The 18,088-nt window shown below is 45.1% G+C and overlaps 3 protein-coding genes across 13 annotated transcripts in view; 1 reads left to right on the forward strand and 2 right to left on the reverse strand.

Moving 5' to 3' along the window:
- Positions 1-4,478, reverse strand: part of C4H12orf50 (chromosome 4 C12orf50 homolog) — a 49,058-nt gene extending 44,580 nt beyond the window's left edge. Inside the window, exon 1 of one of the 2 annotated variants that reach the window (XM_019480892.2) lies at positions 4,309-4,478. The gene's annotated coding sequence lies outside the window, so the exon portion shown is untranslated. Of the gene's footprint in view, positions 1-128; positions 2,281-4,308 lie in introns of those variants that run through there. The other variant, XM_006275043.3, reaches the window with a different exon arrangement.
- Positions 2,238-15,531, forward strand: RLIG1 (RNA 5'-phosphate and 3'-OH ligase 1). Of its 2 annotated transcripts, none has more exons than XM_006275045.3 (7): positions 2,238-2,391; positions 4,876-4,993; positions 5,701-5,796; positions 8,006-8,122; positions 8,748-8,945; positions 12,600-12,769; positions 14,536-15,531. In XM_006275045.3, exons 1-7 carry the CDS (start codon positions 2,302-2,304, stop codon positions 14,716-14,718), a joined length of 972 nt encoding a protein of 323 aa, XP_006275107.1. In that variant the 5' UTR covers positions 2,238-2,301; the 3' UTR covers positions 14,719-15,531. The 2 variants fall into 2 exon arrangements, with proteins under 2 accessions (XP_006275107.1, XP_014466405.1); XM_014610919.3 differs by having other exon boundaries at positions 2,239-2,355.
- CEP290 (centrosomal protein 290) overlaps positions 15,517-18,088 on the reverse strand; it is a 99,756-nt gene continuing 97,184 nt past the window's right edge. For all 9 annotated transcript variants that reach the window (XM_059726147.1, XM_059726145.1, XM_059726144.1 and 6 more), the window contains one exon: positions 15,517-16,330. In XM_059726147.1, coding sequence (XP_059582130.1) covers positions 16,142-16,330 — 189 coding nt within the window. In that variant the 3' untranslated portion in view covers positions 15,517-16,141. The remainder of the gene's footprint in view (positions 16,331-18,088) is intronic.

Here is an 18,088-nt window from a genome sequence, read left to right on the forward strand (position 1 = left end):
TGGAAAGAAAACTCCTTTTTCTGAAAACAGTGGTTTTCAGGATCTAAGGATATTTCCTTTTAAAATAACCTCCAATTGCTAGTGTGTCTCAAAATTATACTTAAACTAATTTATAAATCAGACGGTACCTTCTCCAGGTTTGCTCAAGCGTTGAAACACTGAAAATGGTTGCTAGTCATTGCACAGATTCAAACTTCCAGAATCTCTCCCATTGTTACAATAGTTCTTATGACATCATCACAAATGAGATCACCTGACCCTTCAGATTCTGACCGCTCACTTACTTTCATTGCCCTTGCATAAAATAGAGAAAACAAACTAGTTCCAACTAGTTGGTTACCCTGGTGTTTCCTCTGACATAAAACAGAATGGGAAACAAGTTATCGTAGCATGTTGAAACAACTGTTTGATGCAAGAACAATAGTCCTGAGAGGGGAAAATCTGGCATCAGGACACAAACATACATCTCCTATTTTGTCACATTTTTAACTGAATTCCTTTCTGTGTGCTGATGTTTTGAGGGAACACAGGCATTTTCCTCTTTCAGTAAAAATCCTTGCAGCTTCTAGCCACTAACCTGTTGGCTGCGGATTGCTTTTTCTTGTTCCCATCATTTCTACTTCTGCAAAGGAGTATTGGACTCCACCTGAGATCATGCAGGGAGATTATAATTTACCTTCTTTATCCAGATCCTTGACGACTTGCCCAGTAATGATCAGGTCAAATCAGGGTGCAAATAAGGCTTTAATCCAGTTTAGCACTGAGGCATGATTTATTTGGTCAGGAACTTCAAGTGAAAGGAATTCCTTTGCGCTTTCTGACATCAAGGCCTGTGCAAATCAGCCGTTCTTAGCCTTTTAGACTCAAGGCACCCCTTGTTAGATGCAAAGCGCGCCAGCCCTTGCTACACTCAATAGACACTTGGAAAATGCCAGCTCTGCACTTCCTCTGATTCTGTTTGGCTAGGAGGGAAACTCCCCTTCCCCTGCAATTCTTGTTGCACAGGTCTCAGAAAGACCCTGGGCCTTCCAAAATTCTTTCCCTTCTCTGGACACCAATGGGAACCCGCTGGGATTTTGGTGTGAATGAATGGCAGGCACTGGGCCCACATGAGAGTGTCAACCCTGCCCATGCCAGGGAGTGAGACACAAAGCAAGCTCTGCTACCTAAGTGCACCTGGCAGTTAGAGACAGCCTCTCACTGTTTTAGGCTGGGCATAAGGAAAAACTTCTTTACTGTCTGAGTCCCCAAGGCCTGGAATAGACTCCCCCCTAAGCAGCATTCCTTCTAAGCTGTGTGGCATGCATGGCTGTGCAGGTGCACACATGCCATGCTGCCAGACCTGCCTGCGCACACCATACAGCTTAGGGAACACTGCCCCAGAGGTGGTGCAAGCACTTACTCTGCCCACTTTAAAGGAACATTTGGATGCCTAACCTGCTGGGATCCTTTGATCCCAGCTGACTTCCTGCACCTTGGACAGAAGGCTAGACCTGCTGATCTCGTGAGGTCCCTTCCAGCCCTAATGTCTATGAATCTATAACATATTGACCTCCCTGCCTGCCATCTGACACCTCCAGGGAAGGAATCCTACCTGATCTACCCATCAAAGAGCTACTCAGCCCCGCTCACAAAGACACTCTCATGGACTCGGAGGAAGATAGCCTTCCATCTTCAGCTCCCTCTGTACAAAAATTAAGTTTATTTCCTACCTATGGGGATGTTTCACCAGCCTGTACCCTCTATTCTTTTCCCAGAGCCTGACAAAGGGACTTTGATCCTGAAAGCTTGCAGAGAAGGACAATTTGGCTTGCGATTTCCCGGTTGGTCTCCTGAAAGGTATCCTTTTGGTACCGAGAGTTCCAGTTTTCCATATGAAACCATGAATCTTTTTTGCATGACGCGGATGTATGACGCTGCCTTTTACAACTCCTTCTCTAAGAAAGCCTCATTTTGATGAGGGCCCTTGTTTTGTTCTGGAAGCAAGGAGGGCCATGACAACACTGGAGAGGGTCATGGACCAGGTGATGAGCTGGCAGCACGTGGGGAGCATATCTATATCTATATCTAATCTATGTACCCACATGGAAAAAGTGGTGAGCAATGGCAACGACGCCTGCCGGTAACCATTGCCACTAGAAGCGAGGAGCTCATCTCCGGACACCTGAGGGCGCCGCCGCAACCCCCCGCCGGGCTCCGTGGGGGCGGGAGCCCCTCAGGCCCCGCCCCGCCGGACTCCCTTTCCCAGCGCGCCGCGCGTCGGTACAGGCTCAGGCGCTGCGGGAGCGGGGAGCCGCGGCCATGAGCCGCCTGGGCGCAGTGCAGCGGAAGGTGCCCTGCCTCTTCGTCACCCAGGTCAAGGAGGAGCCGTCGGCCAAGCGGGAGCGCCAGGTGCCGGCGGGGGGGGAGCTCGTCACGCGTGTACCCCCCCCCCGGCCGGCCCCGCTCCGCGCATGCGCGCTTGGGAGGGGGCGGTGGCTGCTGCGGGGCTGATGGCCATGGGGCAGGAGCGGCCCCGCCCCTGGGCGCTGCCCGGTGGCCCCGCGTCCCTTCCCGACACGGGCGTGGGGCCTGGGGTCGTGCCACGAGGAGGTGGCGCCGGGCCCCGAGAGCTGAGGGCGGATGCGGAGCGTTTGGGGGCGCCTGTGGCACCGGTAGATGCACAGCCCGACGGGGGTGCAGACGGAAGTGCGGGTTGCCCGCTCTGAACCAATTCTGGGAGATGTGCGACCGGCCGGTGTGCCCGCCACGCACCACACATGCGTGCTCACACGCTTGCGTGTCTCCGTTACAGATGATGGTGCATAGATGTTAGGTCAGAAAGGCGTGGGCGACTGGGGCCTCTTGAGTGCGGGGCGGGGGCACCTGCAAAAGCTGACAGCAGCGTGGGCCGCCAGAGCAGAGCTGGCAAGTATGCACAGATGCCACTGGCCGTGTCGGCAGTGGCCCTGTCAGGGGGAGCACGTGCCCCCACTATGTGGGAAGGCAAATGCTTGTTTCTGTTACCGTAGTCCAGTGGGTTTTTTAAATGTATAAATTGGATTTAACATTATTTATTTTAATGAATGTCCTATCACTTAGCTCATGGTTGACTCTCTCAGGAGTCTCCTGGACATTTATATCTACTTCCTGGAGACGCCAGGGCAGTCCTGAACAGTTGGCAACCCTAACAGAAGTGCGGCTCCCAGCTGTAGCTCGGAAGGATTTTTGCCAAGTGTTCAGAGTTACCCCCAGACCAGACAGAAGTTTGCTGCTGGCTCCGAGGAGGAGGGGAATCTATCTGTGGGCTGGGAGCCAGCACCCAGGTTCCTGTAGCAGTGGTCTGGGCTCCCTGTTGTCAGAATGGGAGTGGGGGAAGGCAGCAGAGGGAGCTGGTTCTTGGGGTGTCCCAGCTGGTGCTGAAGGGTGGGGTGGGTGAATTAGGGCCTCCCCCACCTCAGCAAGGCTCCAGTACATCCATCCTACTGTCCAGGGGGGCTGAAAAGCCCCCAGACTGAACTCCTCCACTCCCTTTCCCCCCTCCCATTCTGAAAACAGTGACCGACTGAGAGCTTAGCAGACACAAGTTATTAAAGATGTTACATTTTGAAATGTCTTTATCTGATGCTTCGTTCAATGAGAGGTCAGATTTTTACCCAGTCCCCCTTTCTGAAGCTGTCTGCAGTTGTTCACTTTTGTTTGATCGGGGCTATAGACTGCTTTCTGTGACCAGATCGGGTGAAAACTGTCACTTCTGTCTGCACTCGTAGTCATAGAGAAGCTGAGCTGGAAGTGACCTCCAGGGATCATAGTCCAACCCCCTGTCTGAGGCAGGATCAGCCCTATCCAAACCACCCCATACAAACCATCATCTAAACTCGACCTATGACTACCATCAACTTGGCAAGATGACACCCAGAGATGTCCAACAGGAGCCCACTGTTAGACCTGTCATCCACAGCATTAAAAAGCCTCCTGGGCTGGTGCAGTGTTTTGAGTTCTCTTGCAGCAAAAAAGATGCTCTGTTGTTTTTTTCCCCCTGCTATGGTCAAAAAAAGACCAACAGTGAAGAAGCGGAGGGGTGCCTTGAGCCTAAGAATTTGACAGCCATTGCTCTAAACAGAGAAGATTGCAGGTGCAGAGAAGGATTAGACACCTAATTAGACAAGATATTTTGAAAATAAAGGAGGATTCGACAAGATATTTTGAAAATAGCCCTAACCAGAAACAGCCTCGTTGAAGCTATTTCTAGATGCCTTGTAAAACAAAAAACAGGATCAGGTTGACAAGGGCTTCTGGGTGTGTGTTGAGACTCCTTGGAACACTTACCTCTTTAAGGAAGAAAGGGTTTGGCTCAAGACCCCACAGTATCTTAACTGGTTCACAGCGTTTCTTTCTTTAATCGCCCCTTCTCACCCTAGTTTGTTTGTTGCCACCAACACCACCATGTCTGATTGATAGGCCTTCCATAGCCAAACTGAAGCTTATGAGCAGTTAGTCTCTTGCTAAATGATGCTTAGAATCTTTGTTGTCATGGTAATGCTGCGAAGGCATCTCTTGAAATTCTGTGGCACCTGCCTGGATCCCTTTTGCATTCTACCTGTACTTCAAAAAGGGGGGAGCAGGTAGTCTTTAGAGATCAGTGAAGAAGAAAAGTGGGAAGTAATCTCAGCCATTTTTTAAGGTGACTTCATTCTTATATTTTGATGCATTTTTAGACTTGTGATGTGCTGCGATATAGTGGCATTCTTAGATAATATTAGAAAATAGGAATAAAAGAGAAACATAGTGCTGATTTATGGGCACTCCTAATTCCCTACAATCAGTGTGGTAAGATGGTAATCGCCTGTGAAAGACTGGATTTTAATCGATGTTTTTAATAAATGCCTTTTTCAGCCGTTTAAAGTTTTGGCAACAGAGACTCTAACTCGAAAGGCAATAGATGCAGATATATACAATGCAATTCCGACTGAAAAGGTGGATGGAACCTGCTGTTATGTAACTACATATAAAGGTAATGGGGAGGAACTGTATAAGGACTCCTCACATTGACCAGTACTTCTGTATTGTGCATAATTTATCTTCCTTATATATTTTTATTGGAATCTTGGAGCTGGGAAACAGAAAAACCAAGCACAAAAACAGCTTTATTATATAGATGCACTTATCTGTAAAATTGTTCTGGCTCTTAATTTAACACTTGAAATCAAAGCCAAGATAAATAGCGTGTTGTTTAAGTTAATGTGGTAGCCAAAGAAAACTTTGAACTGGCTCTTCAGGGTGACATTTTGTATTGAGCTTATTGCCTAATAAATTCTTGTAGAGGCTGTTTTATTTCCAGAGCTGTGAGGAAAGCTGTGGTTCAATGCATTGTTGTTGAAGCCTTGAAAATTTCTCCTATTCTTACATCTGTCTGGAAGAGTATTTCTAATCTGCATGAAACATGTATGCCCTGTGGCTTTTAAAAACATAACTAATAAACCAATTTATGCATAAAAGTAGATGAAATAATAGTCTGAATATAGTTGTTTAGATTTCTATACAATAAAATATCATAAATGTTAAATATATATAGCTGCAGGACTACTTCTTTTTTGGAGGCAGGAAAGAATGGAACATTTGCCAATGGATAGCTTAACTATTATATTTTCAGTTCTATGATGTTCAGAACATTATTTCTGCTACTGCTTAATGCAGTCTGTTTTCATATTGAAACTTCAGGGCGACCATACCTATGGGCGAGGTTGGATAGAAAACCCAACAAGCAAGCTGAGAAAAGGTTTAAAAAATTCCTGTATTCACTAAGAGATTCCAAAGGTTAGTGAGGACACTTCCTTTATTCCCCTCACCCTTTTTTTGTTAATAAATGTGTTAAGGTAGGACAAACGCTTCTTATTAATCATAGTAGACTACATTGTATCTGTCCCGCTTACACAAATTAGATAACTGTGTAACACAATACCAGTCCCAATTCATAGCTTTTACTTGCTTTATAATCGGGGATCTTGGTTTTCTTTCATAAAAAAAAAAAGGCAAATTCTCTGATAAACCCTGCAAATACGTGATTAAAATTAAAGGCCCCATGGCCCTGCTGGTGTCTCTGACATGGCCCCCCCCGCCCCAGCCCCTTGGCCTTGCTTGTGCCTTTCACTTCCCCCTGCCCCAGCCCTCTGCCCTGCCAGAGGTGGCCCCCAACTGCTAGGGCTATGGGGCCAGGGAGCTGGGTTGGCAGCCCCCCACCCCTAGCAGGAGGCAGTGGCTGCTGCAGTGGAGTGGAGTCTGGCTTCCCCCTGCTGCTTGCCTGCTGCAGGCTCGGGTGGGGAGGACAGCTCCCTGCTAGAGTGCGTGCTCCCCAGGAGGGACCTGTGCCCCCAGATCTGTGCATGGGGTAGGGCAGGTTGCACACTGCAGGCTTGTGCGGGGGGGGGGGGGCAGCTCCCTCGGGACTGCATGCCTTTCACAGGAGACAGGAGGGACCCATGCCCCCAGATCTGTGTGTGGGGCAGGGGTGGGGGCAGGTGTCGGCTCAGGCTCGGGCTTCCGCCCTGCTGCTTTACCCCAGGACCTCTGAAGTCCAGTGGGTATTATCTGGCATGGCAGAGAACAATGGGGCTCCATGGAGAAGCTGCTTGTTGCTGTGAGCTTTGCGTTGCCCTGGCAACACATCCCCTGCACGCGCAGCTGAGGTGAGGGCAGTGGTCCGGGGTTGTGCTGATCGAAGCTGCTGTGCACGCAGGAAACATGTTGCCAGGGTAGTGGGTAGCTCACAGCAACGAACAGCTTCTCTGCGTGGCCCCACTGTTCCCTGTCATGCCAGGTTGTGCCTGCTAGGCTAGGCAAAGGCCCTGGGGTAGGGCAGCAGGGCAGGAGTCTGAACCTGCAGCTTGCACCTGCCCCCACCCCATGCACAGACCTGAGGGGCACGGATCTGCCCCCTGTCCCCTGGAGAGTGCACACAGTCCTGGGAGCTGGACCCATCTCCTTCCCCTGCCCTTCCCCCACCAGACTAGCTGCCCCAGGCCCCACACTGCATGGCTGGGTAGCAGTCCCAGCCCCCACAGGGACTCAATTCCAGTCCCCCATGCACCTGCTTACCTGCTGGAGCTGCTCTCCAGGCTGCCTGGGGCCATGTGTGTGTACATGCACATGGTGCTCCCTGTCTGACCGTCCTCCTCCTGCTCCCTCCCAGTCCCCTGCAGGCTAGGAGTCTGCCAGTCTGCAGAGGGCTCATTGCAAAGCTTCAAAATCCGCAGGCTTCTCCCCTGAAATTAAAAAATCCGTGTTTGTCTCCAGTAAAAGGTAAAATCCATGGTTTACTTTGTTTTTCCATGGGGAACAGAAAACCCGGATCTCTGTTTATAATATATGTGGGTTAAGTGCTTATACTGTTTGAGTGTATAGAAATTCTGGGCCCACTTGTCTTGTTTTATGACATCACTGTACTCCCTTTTTAAGTATATAATTGGTGCAACTGATAAGCTTGCTTCAATTCTTGGCTGCTGTTGGAGGCATTGGACACTGCAAAGTAAGATGAATAGCCTTAATGAGATACAAAAAATCTTAGGACGGACTGTTTGTGTATTTAATGAGCATTGTTTGTATTGAGTTTGGGGAAGGGCACAGTCCTTTTTTATTATTGAGGCTATGAACTTAAAAAGGAGTATGGTATTACACTCATTGCTGCTCCACAACCTTTATTTTCTTTGTAAAATACCATACTTAGTCAAAATTGTAGTTACAAAGTATACAGAACTAATTAAGCACTTATTTCTCACTGTGGTTGTATTCCAAATCCTAAAACTTCCTGCATGCTGATCTTCATTGTATATAATATTCTGTTTCTGTGCTGGAATTGAAACTTTTTGTTTAAACATTTTAGTACAGCAAATAATGTTTTAATATTAAACAATAAAAGCTGTAACGAGATTAGATCACCTGCTCATAGTCCTTCTAGGCACATTCTTTAAAGGCTTACTTTGAAATTAGCTGAAATTTTGTCAAAACACAACTATTTATTGTTTTTTAGAATTTATTTGGAATATTGAAGAAGATTTCAAATATGTCCCGGAGTGCTGGATTCCAGCAAAGGAAATACAGCATTCTAATGGGAACCCTTTGCCTGATGAAAATGGACACATTCCAGGTATATAGAGAGAGAGAGCTCAATTTAAATGAAAAGGGGAAATTTTCTGTACCTCTGTAATCTATTAGAATTAGTCCAAGTGTTGAATACCTCTTTGTTTAGAAGATACAGTTCAAACACGTTATTTCCTTAGTCATTCAGTAGTGCTTTTTTCTGCCACAGTAGAAATTATTTTTGTGGCATTTGGCTGCATTGTAAAAAGCTTTGGACTAAAAACAGTTATAACTTAAGTTCCTCTGACCTACATCTGAGGTAGTGTGCAACTCTTTACCCTCCCCGCTCCCCTTTTGTCTCTGGGTTAACTTTTTCTTTGTAATTACTTGCATAGCTCTCCATATTACCTGCAAAATGCTGAAGTTTAGACCACAGGAATCAGAACTCGTGGTAGAGGTGATATCTTTTATTAGACCAACTAGAATTTTGCAAACAAAAATCTTTATTTGCAAGCTTTCAGGCACAAACACCCTTCTTCAGGCATAGGAGAAAAGATTGTAAAAGTTCTCCCAGGTAGAAATGAAGGTTCATTTTTCATAGGAGAGTTGAAGGTTAGACCATTGCTTTCTTACGCACATACAACTTTTAACGAGTCTCAATTAAGGGATAACATGGAATACTTTTCTTATAGGTTGGGTGCCAGTGGAGAAAAACAGTAAACAATATTGCTGGCATTCATCTGTTGTAAACTATGAGGCTGAAGTAGCTCTTGTATTGAAACACCGTGCTGATGACCCTGGACTTCTGGAAATCAGTCCTGTGCCATTATCAAACCTTTTGGAACAAACACTGGAGCTTATTGGAACTAATATTAATGCAAATCCATATGGTAAGCATACCTCATCATTAATACTTTAATGCTGTTAAGATTTTCAGTGTAATAATTTTTAATGAATGAAAGATTTTCACTTTCTTTGAAATGGCTTCAGTGAGTTCCACAAACTGAAGGAAACTGGTACATTCCAAATTTCCTTCTAAGGAAAATAAATGGATAGCTACAACTTTGCCTGAAGGTTGAGGTCCCAAAATATTTTCAGGCACTTCAGTAATTCACTGCCAACCACACAATCCCTAAACTCTTTATGTTGTAGGTTCTTGGAAGAAATGCCACTAGATTACACTTTGCTCCTTTTTCATGAAATGGAAACTGAGTACCAACTGCAAAGAAAGATGTGATGGGTTGTTTTTTTTTGGAGGGGGGGGGTTGTTTAGGTCTAGATAGCTATTGTGATTCAAAAGCTGATGAAAACTGCATTTCCTCCTTCAGTGTAGACTTCAGTGAGGTCAACCCTTTGCTTGGGACTGATCTCAGCTAGCTATAGTGAGGCAAAAATAAGCCTAATTTCTACTAGGATTGGATGGGTGTTTTGGTGGAAAAAACAACAATCAAAATTGTCTGGAGGTAATACTGCCAGCCTTTACTGAGACTTTCACTGCGTATTAGCAAAGTTAGGTGAAGAACTGGGAAGCAGATTTGTTTTCCATTTAAAGAAGTATGTTCTCATAACCAACGAAGGAAGCAACTGTCCTTGGCAAAGCAGCTTACTAAACTTTAAACTGTATCTCAAGAAAATGTTTCTTGAAAAATATACTGAGTATATAATACAGTGATCAACATTGGAGTCCTTTCATGGGAAAACTTTAAAAAAATGCTTTTTGTACAATTTTCTTAATGCAAAATTTGCTGCTTTAGAAGCACTTGTTATGAGTCACAAGCATTAGTCAAGGGCAGTAGGGATCATTTTTCATTATGAAATATTTGGTAAATACTTTTGGAAGAAGTATGGCCTTGGTTACATTTGGGTACATTAATTTCTTTGCATAATTATATGACAATTAACAGACAAGCAAAAAAGACTTTGCACAAAAGGAATTGTTTTTTTTTATTTTTGCAGAAGTAAGCAAATGAAAAGTTTAATTATTTAGTGGTACTCCAAAACCTAATACATCAACTGCAACTGTATAGCTGTTTACATTTATGGAGACTTTTAGCATTGCCTGGAAAATCGGCAGTAGTTCTTTTTGGTCATCCATATAACCACATCAGAGATTTTGTGTAAAATCTGTCATCTTGACTTTTGATTCTCTGGCTCATAGAGGCAGAAATCTCTTAATTTGCAAATGAAAAGGCTTGGGGCAGATCTGGAGAAGGACTTAAGCATCTTATATTCAGTTAGTTAAGCACCTGTCCCCCTGTATACTGCATAAGGGAGAGTTAGGTGCCTTGGAAGGGTGATTTGAAAAACCCGCTGCTGAGTTGAAAGCCATTTAGAGCTAGCCAGTGGGATATGCAAAGTATCGCACTGGGCACATCTACACATGTCCCTACGGTGCTCTTGTACTAAGTGACAGCGCGGTAACTTTAGTACCAAAAGGAAGTACTGAATGATGGCACAGTAACAACTCATACTGCACCTTGTATGCTGTGCATGGTTATTTTTAGCTGCTACATTGCCATAGCAACATGCTATAGTGAGGGAGCATGTTGCTATGGCATCGTAGCTCCAGCGTCACAGTTTGTGACCGATGCTACATTGCCGGAGCATGTTGCTATAGCGATTTATAGTATCGCATGTAGACACACCCACTGTGTCTGAACTCCATTTAGATGACTGCAAAGATAAAACTTTTGTACGCTTGGGATGTGGAGCCTGGAAACTACTATACTTCAGAAACACTGAGGATGCTTACTGTTTAAAATGTGACTGGAAGAGAAGGATTTAGTGCCGTTATCTTCTTATATGCTAACATAGTGGATAAGCACGTGCCCAGGAAGTGGAAGCCTTGGGTTGCAGATAGTTTTCAGTCTGAAGGGATTTCAGCCTGCTTTTTTTCTAGTAGCGTGGTAGGTCATTAAGCATAAAGGAATGCAAGATTTGCAAAGCCAGAAGAACAGCAAGTAATAATGAGCCTGATGCTATAGATTACTAAGAGATAGTTACCAGGGTTAGTGAGACAGAGGGTAGGGCAGCACCTTGGAGAATAACTAGTTTAGAGAGGCATAACTTTTTGTAGGAGACTCCTAAGGTCTAACAACTTCAGAGACTGTTGGTTCAAGTTAACAGTCTACTGCAGGGGCAGGAAATTTATTTTGGCTTCTTTTTAATTAGGTTTTTTTTTTTTTTTTGGTGAGCTGTTTGAAGGTGGCATAGGTAGTCCTGTCCCCTGACAGTTGCCTTGCCTCCTGGTCACTACCTTGGGACCAGAAGTCCCACCCCTAATCCCTGACCTTTGCCACCAGAAGTCCCTCCCTTGGCCCTGGAAGTACTCCTTGGGGGAGGGGTTGGGGAAGACGGGTTTGCCATCTTGAAACTGGAAAAAACAAAACAAATAATGTACTAAAAAAAAAAATCCGGTATGTACTATAACTTATTTTAATTTTATATAAAAATATTTTTTTCCCAGTATGTCTGTTTGTAGTGTATATAGAAGTGATGACATAATAGCTCAAAATACACTCTAACTTTTGTGTATTGTGGGGGCAGTGTGTTTGGGGAATGGGTGTGGGGGAGGGAGAGGCTGGTTATAGAGGGGTATGGGTGTGAGATACATGGGTAGGGTAGGGGTGGGAGAGTGTGGATGTTTGAAGCGGGGATGTGTGTGGATGTAGTGGGGGTGTGGAATTGTGTGTGGGATTATGGTGGGGCAGCTTCCAGTGGGGCTGTTCCTGGTGCTGTTTCAGCCAGCCAGGTGCTGCTATGCTCCCTTTGCCTCCAGCAGCTGCTGCTCCTCCCACTCCTGCCCCATGCTGTGCTACTCTGGGAGAATGGGGGGGGAGGGGGAAAAGAGTGAGTTTCAGCTCAGCTGCTCCTGATAGTGAGGAGAGCAAAGGAACATCCAGCCGACTGTAGCCACACATGAAATAGCCCCACCAAAGGCTTCGCGCTGGCTGGGAGGAGTGCAGGCACTGGCTGCCTGGATGGGAGTGTGTGGGACTCATCCCCATGTGAAGCATCGCAGGGGTAGCTGCGGGCTGGATCCAGGCACTTGACAGACCAGATCCGGCCCACAGACTGTATTTTGCCTGCCTCTGGTCTACTGTCTCCTGTAAAAGCTTATACCACTCTGAAGCAGTCGAAGGTACTACCCTACTCTGCATTCTGCCTGTAGCTTAGTAGTAAGGGCATGTAACTTTGTTACGATGCACGGTTCTAGGTTTTAAATCTTTGCTATCAGGATCATGTGCATGGGGGGTGTCTGCGTGTGCTAACCATACTCATTTAATAGATGCACCTTCTGCCATGCAAGCTGCAGAGGCAGTTATTTAATTTCTTACAAAGCTGAATCTTTGGATTTATCACTGTGTGTATACTATTGCACTTTCATGGGCTTAACTTTTAGAATGTTGCTTAAGGGTAAATGGTTGCAGTGGAACCTGAAAGTGATAGACTTCTTTCTTTCCAATATGAAGATCAATCAATCACTCACACACACACACGCCTCGGTTGCTATACGTGACTAGGTTAACTGTTTCTTTACGTAGGATTAGGAAGTAAGCAGCACCCTGTACATCTTCTTGTACCACATGGGGCATTTGAAATAAAGAATCCACCTGTGCTGAAACACAATGATATACTGTCCTGGCTTGACAATGGCACGGAAGGTAAAATAGAAGGAATTGTATGGCACTGCAACGATGGAACTTTAATCAAGGTAACTGTAGACTGCCATGCGAAAGTCTGCCATACTTAAACTCCCTAATAATAAAATACATTTAAACAAACTTCTAATATTCAAGGTGTAGGATCAATTAAAATGTGTACCACTGAATATCCTTAGGTGAAAAATCCATCTAGCTACTATGATGCAGTTATAAATGGATCAGAATAATTAATTCCCATACACTGAAATATTTTTCAGTTTCAGTGAGTGAGTATTTGAATAATGTTGCACTCTTGAAGTAGCCCTAGAGCAGAGGTGCTCAACCTTTTGGCTCTGTGGACCAGATAAGTCAGCTGGGGCCAGTCTGCAGGGTGGATCAACTCCAGTGCACTAGGATTGGTCTGTGGGGGACCCAGTGATGCTCTCAGCCCTGGTATGTTCAAGGATGGGGCTTGGGGGGCCAGTGCTGCCCTTGACCTTGCCTGGGCACAGGACCTGGGGAACCCTATGGATCTGGAAGCTTGGTGGCTGGAGAGCAGTATCATTGTTTTCCCACTACCGAACTTTTAGACCTTTGGGGAGCCCTATAGACTAAATGACAGGCTGAGCACCCCTGCCCTGTAGGAAGCATGTCAAACATCAACTACACATTCTTTATGAGCATCTTTTCCCAATGATTTTCCTCTCCCCATCTAATGATGTAGCTTTTCCAGTTCTCCTAGCATCCCCCATAGCACTGACTGATAAAATCAATTATTCTTTAGAAAGTGGTATAATTTATGCTGTCATTCTCCTATGTTGCTTTCCATCTAGTGTTGTAATAAAGAATTGCCAGATAACATGGGTGGCAGGAAGAGCAATCAGATCTCGCCAATTATTTGTGTTCGGTACACTAAAACAGTGTACAACAGTCTTACTTTTAAGTACCGTCCATTTTAAAAATTTAAGCATGCCTATCCTGTATAGGTAATATTTAACAACCAGAGCTATTTTTTTATTGTCAAACTGTTAGAACAAACAAAACATTCAGTGCCAATGTGATTGCTGTACTCAAATTGAGCTCTGGAGTCCTCAGATGTCATATGCTTTTTCTCTCATTTGAATGACAGCTAAACATACAACCTCTTCCTAATGCTTTTTATCAAAACACTTGATGTCATTGCTGTATAACACATGGCCTTAAAGTTTGAGACCAGCTGTAACCAGTCATTATAGAGTGAATGATTTAAAGCAGCAGAAGTATCATAACTTGCTTTGGAGAGCACCAGGAAAGTAAGTTGCTTGCAGTGGTATTACCAACTTGCCATTTTCAGATACTGTGTACCATAATTCTGAACTTTAAAGTAGTAAAAGCCAGGACTGTCCAACTGGTGGCCTATAAGGTGTTAAGTTGTGGCTTCTGAGCTCCTGCCCCCTCCCATCTGTGTGTCTGGAGCAGTAGCTGAAGTATCTGGGCTTCCCCTCCTTCCTTCAGCTTCCACTGCCTCCCCTCACCTTGGGGTGCAGGGCAGTGGGGTTGGGGAGAAGAGAGTAAAGCCAGGGCCATGTGGTATAGGGAGGGGTGCACCTGCACAGGTACATGGTGCTGCAGTGGGGGTGGGATATCCAGGCAGGGCAGTGGGGGATGAGGAGCATCTGCTATCTGGGGCCTGAGGTTTGCCCTGGTGTGGCTTCTGGCCACTTTGAAGTTGGATAGCCCAGTAGTAGTAAGCCAGAATTGCTGGTCAACTTTGTCAAGACACTGATGAAAGATGCTCATTACAGGTGGTCTACGTGGTGAACTTTTACACTGACTTCTTCTTTCTCTTTTTCCTTAGCTCCATCGCCATCATCTTGGTTTGTGCTGGCCAATTGCAGAGACGCATCTGAATTCTCAGCCAGTTGTTGTCAGTTGGACTAAATATGACTATGACTTTGAACCACCCAGTTTGTTTCACCATTTTTCAAAGCTGGATGGCCAAAGATTCAGTAGACTCAAAGATATAAAATTTGATTTCTAAGAAAATAAATCTAACTTGGTTGCCTAGGTACTGCTGTACATTCCTTCCACCTTGCCTACAGAATAAAAAATAAACTTTTGCAAATTATTTTGATGGTAGTTTTCCATCTACAAAACTATTGTTGTTGGACATAAGTGACCAGTTCGGTGTAGCAAAAGAGCACTAGTGTAGATAGCACAGTTATAGGTTCCAGAATATAAGCTCCTTTAACTTTTGTTTTGAAAGATCCTTAAATATTGAGTCTACCTTTTTTAAACTGTTGGGCTTGGGAATAATACAGTGTTAGCCACCCCAAGCAGCTTTTATAGTGAATGAAAGAATGTAATGATGGCTTAAACTCAGTGAACTGTAAAGGTATCTCTATGTTTATTTTATATTCCACATATCAATAATGGGATACTGTCAAGTTTAGACCTGAGGCTTAGAAAGAATTGAGCAGTATTATCAGTGAAGATGGATTTAAAGCAGGACAATAACCTGGCCCTGAAACTCTTTTGTTCTGTTCATGCAAGACAGCAGTAATTTTTTTATCTATAAGCTGCAGCATTATTCTACAGCTTGAAAACCAGGTAGTGTAATTTGTTAAGTTATGAGTGTTTCTATTTTGTTGAAGCAAAAACTTTTGTTTATTAATATCATGTAAAAACCACCAGTACTAATAATTTTAAAAATGCTTAGTTATTCAAAGGAGATGAAAATTGGCTTTAGAATACCTGCTTTAAGTCCTAAACGAATTTCGAAAACACTTATCAACAGCTGCATGTAAAGTAACGTTTTAAAACGGAACATAAAAATAAAGACTATTTAAATTGCTGTTTATTCTGATTCCCTTGGTCTGTCTACAGCTGTATTGTAAAGATATATACACCAATAAAGATCTACAAAAATACTGAAAACTTTCAGATAAGTTACCTGTACATCTACATATAAAAATATTTACTGGCATGCTGATTTAACCTCTTCATTCTTGAATTTCTTAAGTGGAGGTGGGAAATAACGCGTGGCTTGAATATCAAAAGGACCACCTGTCAATTCCTGAATTACCCTACTAGTGTTAGACAGCAGGAATACGTTATTTACTACTTGCACTGGAGGCATGAAAGAGTAGAAGTGGTAGGAATAGTTCTAGTCCAACAACATATCTCTTCCAAGCATGATGAAATCCTTTTCTCTCTCCTGATAATTCAACACAGCATTACAGTAGCGCTTCTGAACTAAAGCATACAAGGCAAAATGAGTGGGGAAGATAAGTGTAAAAGCTAAACCTCAGCTATATATAATATATGAACTGATGACATAAGCTTTCAAAAATAACAAGCTTCACTGGCATCAAATCATTGGTCTTAACAACTTGTGAAAACAAGTCTGAATATTGAGTGATACGCAAGTTTTCATATTGATGCTTGCACTAATTAACTGCAAATTAATCAATAGAAACACTAGCGGGGATATCCACTTTAACTTCAAACTGTTCAGAAAGCCTCTTTAATCTCTCCTCTAAGATGATATTTTTTTTCACTTCTTCATTGTAGTTATATTTCAGATCCTCAATTTCTTCAAAGAAGGAAAGATCGAAGTTTTCCAGTTCTTTTCTCAACTTCTTGATTTCTTCCTAATTAAAAAAAAAAATCTGCATTACCTACTTTGAAGAGTTTAAATCGATGCATGCTTCTGTGTGAGAGTGCATAAGAACAATTACTGAATTTCTTTCTCCTTTAGGGGCTAGATTTAAACGTGCACAAGCATCCCTTTTCATACTGGACACTGACTATCACACAGGTACTTATTACTTCCACCGGCAAGGGATGCAAACAACTATATTGAAGTAATGCAACAATACTGTTCTACATTTTCACTTAGTTATGGAAAGCATGGCAAATTTCCTCTCATTTGGTTTTCTTGATTGCCTGGTCCAGGGGGCAGGCAATTATTTTGACTGGAGGGCTGCTTAATGAGTTTTGGTGAGGTATTAAGGGCTGTGAGTGTAGTCCCAACCCTTGACAAGTGCCCCACCCCCCAGCCCCTGACCTTTGCCACTGCGAGTCTCTCCCCTAATCCAGGAAGTACTTTTAGTAGGGGTAGGGGTTTGCTTGTATAATGGGGGTGTGGTTGATAGGGGGTGGATGTGCAGAAGGGGTGTGTGTGTCCGTGTGGGGTTGAGGTGTGGGGTGTGTGGGACTGGTGTGTTTGGCGTGTATACATGGAGTATGGGGAAAATGACTGTTTCAGTGTTAGTGTGGGGCTGTTGTATGTGTGCGTGGGTTTGATGAGGGTAGGGTGTGGGTGCATGCATGCGGAGGTGTAGGGGTGGGTGTAAGTGTGGATGTGTGTGGTTGAGGTGTAGAGTGTTTGTGGTTATGGTGGGGTTTGTATGTATGTGGGGTGTGGTTGGGGTGTGTGGGACAGTGTTGGGTATTTGTGTGGGTATAGAGGGGGTGGGGTGTGGGTGGGTTGGGTGTGCATGTGTGGGGGCTTCCCCCCTGCCTGTTCTTCACAATATGGCTGAGCCCAGCCCCTCCACAGGCAGGGGGAGGGAAGGAGGGAGATCAGTGCTGCCTTTGCCTGGCTCAGCATGCTGCAAAAGGGAAGGAAAGCAGCTGCTGCTGGCTGCAGCAACAGAAGCCCCTATGAGAAGGGTGCGGGGGCAGGGAGTCACACCTGGCATCACCAGCTCTCCTAGTCTCTGTCCTATGCCTGCCTGGAGAGGCTACAGACGAGCCTCCACTGGCTTCTGCTGCTGTTGCTTTTCTCTCATCTGCCTTCCTGGCAGAGCTGCACCAAGTGCACCCTGGCTCCTGCTTCTGCTCCCCCCCTCCTGTCTGTCCTTGCCTGCCGGTCAGGGCTTTGTGAGCAGCTGAGCTCCTTCACACACCCCCACCCCTCCCTCAGCACACACTCCCCTGCCTGGCACAAGCAGGACCAGAGTGAGCTGTAGGCAGAGCCCACCCTGCTCCCCTCAGCGCTGCAGCTTCCCCTTCCTACCTGCTGTTCTGAGCGCTACAGCAGGGACTGGATGAGGAGCTTCTGGAGGCTGGGGGAGCCCAGCAGGTCCCTGGGCAGTAGCAGCAGCAAGAGTCCTGCTCAGAAGCTGTGCCTGCTGGCAAAGGAGGCTGGGAGCACAGCATGCTCTGCCCTGGGTGGGACTCAGCCCCAGGAAGAGCACATCAGGGGTAGCCGCAGGCAGGGCTGGATACACTTAATTGGTAGGTGCCTGCTGGTGGGCCACATGCAGTCCACGGGCCATACTTTGCCCACCCCTGGCCTAGTCATTTGGAAGGTATGTAAATCTAACATACAGGATGGAGAAATCTTTGGCTATATTAAATCTGTGTCATATGGGGAGAAAGGAAGGAGCCAAAGAATGGCAGTT

The sequence above is a fragment of the Alligator mississippiensis genome, chromosome 4 (genome assembly GCF_030867095.1).
Source record: "Alligator mississippiensis isolate rAllMis1 chromosome 4, rAllMis1, whole genome shotgun sequence".
Taxonomy (NCBI): domain Eukaryota; kingdom Metazoa; phylum Chordata; order Crocodylia; family Alligatoridae; genus Alligator; species Alligator mississippiensis.

Bases quoted from the DNA above. Each gene is read 5' to 3' on its own strand.
- RLIG1 (XM_006275045.3), top strand. From the start codon at position 2,302: ATGAGCCGCCTGGGCGCAGTGCAGCGGAAGGTGCCCTGCCTCTTCGTC. The intron at 2,392-4,875 runs GTGCCGGCGGGG...TGCCTTTTTCAG, and splicing joins CGGCCAAGCGGGAGCGCCAG to CCGTTTAAAGTTTTGGCAAC. The intron at 8,946-12,599 runs GTAAGCATACCT...TTCTTTACGTAG, and splicing joins TATTAATGCAAATCCATATG to GATTAGGAAGTAAGCAGCAC.